Source organism: Cyrtonyx montezumae, unplaced genomic scaffold (assembly GCF_038088225.1).
Source record: "Cyrtonyx montezumae isolate F1298 unplaced genomic scaffold, pur_monq_1.0 scaffold_32, whole genome shotgun sequence".
NCBI classification, from domain to species: domain Eukaryota; kingdom Metazoa; phylum Chordata; class Aves; order Galliformes; family Odontophoridae; genus Cyrtonyx; species Cyrtonyx montezumae.
In genome coordinates, this window is record NW_027072037.1 from 4,934,962 (window position 1) to 4,945,197 (window position 10,236).

Here is a 10,236-nt window from a genome sequence, read left to right on the forward strand (position 1 = left end):
GTTTTATGATTCGAACTATTACAAATTATAAATATTACAAATGCTAAAAATATACAGCTCTCACAAGCTGTTTTCATTCTGGCTGTACATAAGATTCTTCTGGCTTTCGCAGTTGTGAAATGTAAATGTTTTTATATATCATTAAAATATGTAAATGATATCTAGTACTTCAGCTCTCTTGAAAGCATAAAATTCTTGGAAAAAAAAATCTAGAAATACACTTTTCTCCTAAGATCCCAGCATGCATGGTCTATATGTGTCCATGAGAGTGTATACTGTAGAGAAAAAGAAAGAGAAAGGACAGGAAGAATTACCAGTTTGTCAGCTGACATATCTTTGAGTAAAAGGTAAGGTTCATGCCTGTGTAAATTATGTACTGAATGATGAAGAGGCCTTATTGTTTCTAGACTTCTGTGTTTTTAAGCTTATCCCTGACTTTTCAATTCATTTGTGTATTTTGATTTCAGGTATTTGAAGACATCCATATAAACGAGAGAAAAACCATCAAAGCTATGTTGTCATTTCTCGACAAATTGTTCACTTTTGTCTTTGTTCTGGAGATGCTCCTGAAATGGGTGGCTTATGGCTTCAAAAAGTATTTCACCAGTGCCTGGTGCTGGCTTGATTTCTTCATTGTAGATGTAAGTTATGCCTCCAGCATTTCTACGTTTGTATGCCCCATTCCTGGAGGTGTTCAAGGCCAGGTTGGATGGGGCAACCTGCCCACTGCAGGAGGTTGGAATTGGGTGGGTTTTAAGGTCCCTTCCAACCCAAGCTGTTGTATGATTCTATGCAGATCCTGATGCAAGACTTAGCAGCACAATCACCAATTCTTTTCTGGACATAAAATCAAGAAAATGCTGTTGCCTCCATTAACGATATCATACTCTAGGTGCTGATATTTTTTATTTTTAGCAAGAATAAAAGAAACAGAGGCCAAGATGTTGCTAATACTTTGTTTTGTCTCCCCGTTCAGGTCTCTTTAATAAGTCTCTTTGGTAGCTCACTTGATGCTGTGAAATCTCTTAGGACTCTTCGAGCTCTGAGACCCTTAAGAGCATTGTCACGATTTGAGGGGATGAGGGTAAGTCTGAATACAAATTAAAGCCTGTCAGTTCTAATAAACATGTGATGGTATCATAACACTTAGCTGCATATTTATGAGTTCATGTGTCTGCAAAGTTAAGGATTTATAAAATTAATTCTTAAAGGGCTCCTCTACACTTGGCTGCTCTTTACAGACTTTACTCAAGTGATCAATCCCAAATGCTGCTGAAATTAAAATGAGACCAGGAAGAACTTTACTCTTTTGCTGCTCAGCCATTCCTGCACTTCTGTCTTACTGATAAAACCTGAAGCAAAGTAGAGTAAAAGAATTTGGAGGTAGCAATTTTCCTTCTTTTAAATGCTCACAAAAAGCTAATTCAGAGGAAAGAATCATCTCCATTCTACAAGTTTTTATTGAATTGGTTTACAAAATCTTTAGGCTGCTCAGGCATATTTTACCCAAATTATTTTCCTTATTATATTCTTACAAAAAGTAGATCTGATTTTCTGTAGAATATTTGCTGCCTTTTTCCTTCAAAGGAGTGCTTGGAACGATGTGAGACTGTTGAATGTGACTCATTAAGAATCTATCATTGCACAAATGTGAAGAAATCACTCATACACAAAACTTCTATATACTATCATGTGAAACAGTGGTGGTAACCACAGCAGTGTTTGGACTCAACTTTGGTCTAGGGAATACATTCAGATTTGTCAGCAGAGATTACATGGCATCACCATCACACATTATCATGGGAATGCAACCTCAGTGCAGCTGAAATATAAACTGCACTTGGGTATCATTTGGAAGTGAAGCTGCATGCTCTCTGCAATATTGCCACTTGAAAGTGCACAAAAATTAATGCATTCTGTTAATTTGACACCAAGCTTTCCATATCTGAAGTCAGTTTTGAACCAGGCTCCATCACAGTTTCTATCTTACCTAAGCAGAATGTTTGCAAAAAGGTTTCCAAAAACCTTCACAGTGCTTTCTCATTTTTATTTTAGCCTATCAGATGGCTATCTAACTGCTAAGTTCACTGGCTTGATACTCGGATACATTTTACAACTTTGCACTGCCTTATTTAATCAAGCAAACTGTTATTTCTTAGCATATATTCAAAAATTACTTGGATATCTTCTGGGATCCTGCAGCACAAATTGGATCATAGTTGTGGACCTCAAATGCAAAAATGATGCATTAAAAAAAATAGGTTTAACAAAAATGCTAGTGAATAGTCATTAGCAATCCTTTTGAAATACTACGTTTCACAGTGTTAATAATACAGTTATTTGCATTAGCACTTATGGGAGAATGATTCATAAATCTTCTGTTATAAAAGGTTATAAAGAAATCAAAACACACCAAAACCAAGGGAAAGTCATCAGAAGAGGATGGACTCACACTGTAGCCTGTGTATGTAGTGGTGCCTCATAGCAAATTGAAATATTCCAATGATTTCATTGAGAGACTAAGATTTTGCATCTCTGAATCTTTGTTCGAGGTCCCCACATCAACTGTGACATATATTTACATGGAAAATATACAGTTTCTGATTGTTGAGAAGGCTAATTGACAGCTTAGTTTTTTACAACAGCCAATTGCATTGAGCAGATACTTGAGCCTGTGTTTGCTATTTTTCTCAGTGCTATTTTCCTCTCCCATTTCATCCAAGGTGGTGGTCAATGCCCTTGTGGGAGCCATCCCTTCCATCATGAATGTTCTGCTCGTCTGCCTCATCTTCTGGCTCATCTTTAGCATCATGGGAGTCAACCTGTTTGCTGGGAAGTTTGGAAAATGTGTCAACCTAACAGAAGAAAATTCGGAATTGAATAGTTCAGTCAATGACATAGCAGACTGTAAAGCATGGAATCACACAGGAAAAATCTTCTGGGTCAATGTTAAAGTCAATTTTGATAATGTTGGCTCTGGCTACCTGGCTCTTCTTCAGGTGGTAAGTGCTGCTTGCCTTTGCTTGCCAGTGCCAAGTCAGATGGGCATCCTGCCAACCCCTAACTCATCTCAATAGATGGTGGAAAACAGGTCTAACAGCCTGCTCTTACCTCATAGCTTGCTGATCAAAGACCAGTGCTGTTAGTGAATGACAATTGAAAAAGCTGAGGTATTCTAAGATGGGGACAAACTGGATCCCACCATACATTTCTTTAGGGAAAAAGTACCTGTCAGGTGAGTGATATGCTAGCTTCCCTGGATAACAAAAAACCATTCATATGCCCAAGAGCTGTAGTCAGCCCAGAGAGGATGTCTGGGTAGAATATTGACCTAATCTGCTACAGGTTTGCTCAGGCACATGGGCTATAAGGTGTTGAGTAGAAGGTTTGTCACAGGAGGATTATAGAACAATGTGGTCTGTTCCATCTTGCCAGGCTTTCCCTTTATGTAAGGGGAGAGGCTGTCACATACAGCAGTGACAATTTTCCCTGAAATCATTTGGTGTTAGGTGCTTAGGACTACAGTAAAGCCTCTTTCCCCAGCCAGCGTCATTTGGATACTGAATATGGTGTGAAGACTTTTGCTCCAGAAGTTCAACATATTTATGATAATCTTTCATTCTAGGCAACATTTAAAGGTTGGATGGAGATTATGTATGCAGCAGTAGACTCACGAGAGGTGAGCTGACTTTTTGTGTTAAACACCTCTATGTGTTTCTGCAAATTCACTGCAATTTTAACACAGTGACATTTGTTGGTGGTACTAGAGCTTTCCAGTAAAGTCTTTTATCAGCTGATGTAGGCATTTCGTTTGTGAATGAATCTGAACTATCTTGATGCTAATGGAGATCTAATCAGTAAGCTCATAAGGATTTCAGCTGAGGGGTAAAGCAATTAGATCATGGCCTGCCCAGGGAGGGGGTGGAGTCTCCATCCCTAGCAGTGTTCAAGAGGTGCCTGGATGAGGAGCAACAAGATATGGTTTAGTGTTGTGGCAGCAATGGTGATGGGAGGAGAGTTGAACTGGATGATCTTGTAGGTTGTTTCTAACCTTGTGATTCTGTGATTCTATACGAGTATATTTATAATGTTTCAATTGGGAAAATAAATTTGGTTTTATTATCTATAATAACCATAAAAGAAAGCTAGTTGGGTTGGGTTTTGTTCCTTTATCTTTGTTTGTTTGTATGTTTGTTTTTGTTAAAAAGGAAAAAAACATACCCAGGCCAATATTTTTATTGGCAAGAGCTTGGAATTAGTCTTCTAAATAGTTTTGATTTTCTATCTACTGAGCACTTTACAGCTCCCATTCTTATTGGAAGAAGCAGAACTGGTACTTCTGAAATGTTTGTGAAGTCATGTCAAGAAAGTCCAATATCAGGACTGAAAGGGAAAGAAAGATCAGCTTTTGTGCAAAACAAGCAAACAACAACAAAACAAAATACCCAAAAACTAAACTTCATTCATCACTAAGCTAAGAGTAATTTTTATTTCATAAACTTTTCAATGCAAATATATTCAGTACCACTACAAATTAAATTATCCACTCCTACAATGATTCATCCATAAACAAATACTGTAAAAGAAATCAAATTAACAAAGTCTTATGGTATTAATGCTTTGCAGTGTTGTTATTTTGAGCCATATTTTCAATGGGTCAATAATACTGTAGCATATCATTTCATAAGAACTGTATTCAGTTTCAAAAGTGATAGTAGTCAGCATAAGCAAAAATGTCCTTTTGTCTTCTATGAGGTCCTAGATTTTCACAGTGATTAATGTTATTTTCTTCTATTATTTTATGTTCCTTGCAACAGTACCATATACATATAACATTTCACATTACGATATACTTGTGGTTTAAAACTGTAGCAATTTTTTCAGAACTAGCAGTAAAGCTGTTAATTTTATTTCTTCCTGGAATCAATTTCTTAGAGGATCTGCAATATGAAGATTATTTTGAATTGGGCCCATGTTATTATAGGTCATGTTTCATGTTGCTTTTCATTCCTGCAGGAAAACGAACAGCCAAAAATGGAGCACAGTTTATTTATGTATCTCTACTTTGTGATCTTCATCATCTTTGGATCTTTCTTTACCCTGAATCTCTTCGTTGGTGTTATTATAGACAATTTCAACCAACAAAAGAAAAAGATAAGTATACTGATTGTGCTCCCAGGCACCTTCTATATCATCAGCAATGCCGCCTTTCTGAGAACAATGTCCTTGCTGTATTTAACATTTAAAACTTCTATCTACATCTACTAGAGCAGTTGCAAAAGTAGCATGCAGGGTGAGGCTCGTTCTTTCTCTTCCATGATAGCTGGAGCATCCAGCTCATTCCCAGTGCTTCAGAAGCAATGGCATCTGCTCTTCACCCCCATAAAATATTGCTCCTTACCTTGGTACTGACACTGTTTTCTTAGAAAATGCATGCTTACAGAGTGTACAAGTATGTTCAAAAAGAACAGAACGTGGGAATCCAGGGCAAGTCTTATTGATACTTAGGTTTTCAGCAGCTTCTCTGTTTTCATGTTTCTGAGGTACTTATGTTTCACCCCAGAACTTCTGCTATGTGAACGTATGGTTTATGCTACTCTGCTATTTTTGGGCCCAGTTACAAATCATGACGAGAGCTAGTGCCAGCAAGATGTGAAAAGAAAGGAATGATGATTTCCAGTAATTTAGACATCTGTAACTACAAAAGTGCTGCTATCTAACCAAATAACATTGACGTTTCTTTATATACTTCGGTGGGGAAGATATATTTATGACAGAAGAACAGAAAAAATACTACAATGCCATGAAAAAGTTGGGATCCAAGAAACCTCAAAAACCCATTCCAAGACCGTTGGTAAGAACATCTGAATTCCTCAAAAAGAATATTCATTATGAAATCAATATAATTCATGTAAAAGTGCATATTTTTGAGATTGAATATGAAGTATACATACAATCTTTACATTGTTATTCAGAGCTGAAAGACAATTCTATACCAAAAAGTGATATTGGAAGATTTTAGAAGTTAAATATTTATTGAGCTTTCTGAACAGTATTACCAGGATTGCATTTAGCTTAGCAGTGATTAAACTTCAGGATGGGAGGAACTTCAAATTTTCTGCCTTCCTTAAATTTCTCTGTCTTTACCATAGTTAAGTGACATAATAATAAAAAAAAAAAATTGGTTCTGACAGAAAACATGTATGGTTGATTATTCCCTACTTTTGTAACTGATGCCAATTGTATTTGTTTCCCTCTAGAACAAATACCAAGGATTCCTTTTTGATATTGTAACAAATCAAGCCTTTGATATCGCCATCATGATTCTCATCTGCCTTAACATGATCACCATGATGGTGGAAGCCTACGAACAAAGTGACACAAAGACTAATGTTCTTAACAAAATCAATATATTCTTCGTTGCTATCTTTACTATAGAATGTATAATGAAATTGGTGGCTCTGAGGCAGTACTATTTCTCGAATGCCTGGAACATATTTGATATAGTTGTTGTGATCATGTCAATTGTTGGTAAGTAGAACTGAACTGACAAATTCTTTAATAATTCAGTCATTCTTTTCAAAAAAAAAAAAAAAAAGGTTTAAACTTATCATCTTCAAATGGATGCCAAAATGCAAAAAATATTGAGTAAAAAGATATGCACAGCCTAAAAAACCCACCATGCTTTTATTAAAATAGGAAATTATATATTTTAAAATTTCTACTATTTTTCTAATAAGAGTATTTCAAAAATAATTAAAGCTGTTTTACATAAAATATTTCATTGTAGTTTTTTAAAGTTGTTTTTCATTGTGAGAGACAGAATGATCCAACACACCAACATAATGTACTATATTACACAATGATTTTCATTATTGCAGATTTACACCAACAATGAAATCTTTGGTCAGATAAAAAATGATGCTTTTTGTCATCTGTGTTTTAACAGAGATTTTAAATACATAGCGAATATGAAGATTAGAGTCAGACTATAGATGTTAGAATTCTGTTTCTGGAAACTTTGACTTAAATGGCTGAAATTATGAGTTGGTATTGCGTAGCAGAATAAAAGAGAACAACCCAAATGTACTAGATTTCACGTGAAGAGAATGCAGTGGAAGAACACAGTAAAGAACTCTTCTGCCAATTTAACTATTCCAAGGGCCAGGACTTCCAAAATCGAAAGAAGACATTTAAGGGAAGAAATAGTACTAGTTTCATTATTGCGAGTTATGTTTTGGCTCACAATAAGAATATAGCTCTTCCTTAAGCAATTAAGTTCCTGAAGTGAAAATCCAGAAAAATGTATCCAAAGTATCTAAACTTAGAAAAGCCAGACCTCTGCTTCTAGAGCTACTAGATCTGTAAGTCAGTTTTCATGCAAAATAAAGATAAAATACACAGATTATGTCTGTGTTCGCAAATAAACTTAGTGTCATGTACTACACTGATGTTCCTCAGTGGTTATGCTTGTATGCATCTTGATTATGTTATCTATATGATGATCGTGACATTGTTATTATATTTTGTTTTCTGAGTTTAGCTGTGTATGACATAGAACCTTTTAGGTTGGAAGAGAGGCATAAAATCATTAAGTCCATCTGCTACATTGCACTCTAAAGCCCACCACTGAACTATGTCCTGGAGCACTATATCCACACATCTCGTAAATACCTCTAGCGATGGCAACTGCATCACATCCCTTAGCAGCCTGCTTGGTGTCTTATCACTCCTTCCATAAAGAAATTCACACTGACGTCTAATCTAAATTGCTCCTGGTGTAACATGTGGCTGTTACCTAATGTTCTACCACTTGTCACCTGAGAAAAGTGACTGACATCTACCTCAGTGTCAGCAGCTGATATCAAAGTTAGAAGGTAAATACATAACCATGGCTTGCTGAAGAGTTCATGCAATTAATTTCAGAGAAAGCCTTCAGTCAGCAAGTATTTACAGATACAGATTTTTAAAAGAGGTGACTGCTGTTCTTGTTGCAACAAATACTGTCTTCCAGTGGATGAAGGATATAGTTCATAATGGCTGATTTTGAACTTCTATTAAAGGTTTTAATGTTAGGCTATTAGCTCCCACATATGATATATTCTCCAACTGTATAGATATTATAATTTCATCCTATAACTAGCTAAGAAGAAATGTGATATTCTAACAAGTTATTACCCTTTCCTTTGCAGCCTTACTGCTTTCTGGCATTGGTAAAGCATTTGAACATTTCTTACCGCCTACACTCTTCAGGGTCATTCGCTTGGCTCGAATTGGACGAATACTGAGACTCATCCGGGCTGCCAAAGGAATTCGAACTCTCCTTTTTGCCTTAATGATGTCCCTGCCTGCTCTGTTCAACATCGGCCTCCTGCTTTTTCTGGTCATGTTCATTTATGCCATTTTTGGCATGACTAACTTTGCCTATGTGAAGATGGAAGATGGCATTGATGACATGTTCAACTTCCAAACCTTTGCTAACAGCATGCTCTGTCTCTTTGAAATCACAACGTCAGCTGGCTGGGATGGCCTTCTCAGTCCTATTTTAAACACTGGGCCACCGTATTGTGATCCAACTATAAGAGGTAGAGTAGGTGAATGTGGTAAACCTGCAGTAGGAATTGTTTATTTTGTGAGTTACATCATTATATCATTTCTCATTGTTGTGAACATGTACATAGCTGTTATTTTGGAGAACTTCAATGCTGCTACTGAGGAAAGTACAGAACCTTTAGGGGAAGATGACTTTGACATCTTTTATGAAATCTGGGAGAAGTTTGACCCTGAAGCAACTCAGTTCATAACTTTCTCTGTACTTTCAGACTTTGCAGATGCTCTGGCTGAACCCTTACGTGTACCAAAACCAAACAAAGTTGAACTTATAGCAATGGACCTGCCTATGGTCAGTGGAGATAGGATCCATTGCTTGGATATCTTATTTGCTTTTACCAAACGAGTGTTAGGGGATTCTGGGGAGATGGATACACTGAAAGTACAGATGGAGGAGAAGTTCATGGCAGTCAATCCATCCAAAATATCCTATGAGCCTATCTCCACTACACTCAGACACAGACAAGAGGAAGCTTCTGCCACAGTCATCCAGCGTGCCTACAGGAGTCATTTGCTCCAACGCTCCATAAAGCATGCTTCCTACCTCTATCATCACAGAACTTACAGTGGTGACTCTCTTGGAGATGTTGCTCCAGAAAGAGAAGGACTCATAGCTTCCATGATGGGTGAAAACTATGGCAATAATCTTGACAGATCTCAAACTTCATCCTCAACATCATTTCCTCCATCATATGACAGTGTCACAAGAGTCAGTAGTGGCAATCTGATGACTGAGAATGAATTTACAGGTGACCAAAAATCTCTGGACGTTAAATAGTTCATGAGTAACAATGCTGTTAAGAAATGTTCACAGTAGTAGATAATGTAAATACACATCAGCTGGGGCAGCCTTCCCTATTAAAACAGAACTGTCAAAGTTGATCACAACCATTTCTGCCTGTGTTAACTGTGCTAATGGACAAGCTTTAGCCTTGGACTCTATGTTCTGCTTAGTTTAATATTAATATAGGCAGAAAAAGCTATGGAGGATTTTAGGTCTGTCTTATCAATGGTATCCCACTACTTCAAGACAGCTCCCAAGGTAGTGTGTTCATAGCACTGACAAATAATGTCACATCTGACATCACACCTGCTGTCTTATGAGGATCTACTTCAAGAAGCAGAGAGCTCAAGCAGCAACAGATCTACCAGAGAACAGAAGAAGAATATCATATTTTGTATAAATTAAGGGCAAGTAGCTAGGATTTCTCCTTAGTCCACTCCCCAGTTGATAATTCTCATTATAAATTTTTTAAATAAATGGCTACTGATTTTTTTAATGTTTGGGAACTAAAACTTAGCCCCTGCATGATCCACAGTGTAGTGGACTTCTTCCAATATGATCAACCTACAGAAAAAATCATGGCATGTATGCTAATTGTGTTACTGCAGCTTAACAAAATAAAAAATGCAACTCTTAGTATTCCAGAAGTTGTACTGAACCCTTATACAGAAACTCCGACAGAGAGCGTCTTGTGGGCACCATGAAAGCTACCTTGGTCACGGTGGTGAGCATCATCCAAGGCCATGGGGTGAGGCATCAACCTGAGGTGGGTGCCAGCAGTAATCCTCTCCTGTTGTATCTTCCTCAGTGGAAGGGTCAGTTTTCTTGCCCCTGCATAGGTT

The 10,236-nt window shown here is 37.1% G+C and overlaps 1 protein-coding gene across 1 annotated transcript in view; it reads left to right on the forward strand.

Annotated features, from left to right (window-relative positions):
* LOC136053876 (sodium channel protein type 5 subunit alpha-like) overlaps positions 1–9,388 on the forward strand; it is a 31,086-nt gene extending 21,698 nt beyond the window's left edge. Inside the window, exons 20-27 of the mRNA XM_065744831.1 lie at positions 468–641; positions 977–1,084; positions 2,724–3,002; positions 3,626–3,679; positions 5,017–5,154; positions 5,750–5,854; positions 6,261–6,531; positions 8,193–9,388. Coding sequence (XP_065600903.1) covers positions 468–641; positions 977–1,084; positions 2,724–3,002; positions 3,626–3,679; positions 5,017–5,154; positions 5,750–5,854; positions 6,261–6,531; positions 8,193–9,388 — 2,325 coding nt within the window. The remainder of the gene's footprint in view (positions 1–467; positions 642–976; positions 1,085–2,723; positions 3,003–3,625; positions 3,680–5,016; positions 5,155–5,749; positions 5,855–6,260; positions 6,532–8,192) is intronic.
* Positions 9,389–10,236: the final 848 nt, after the last annotated feature.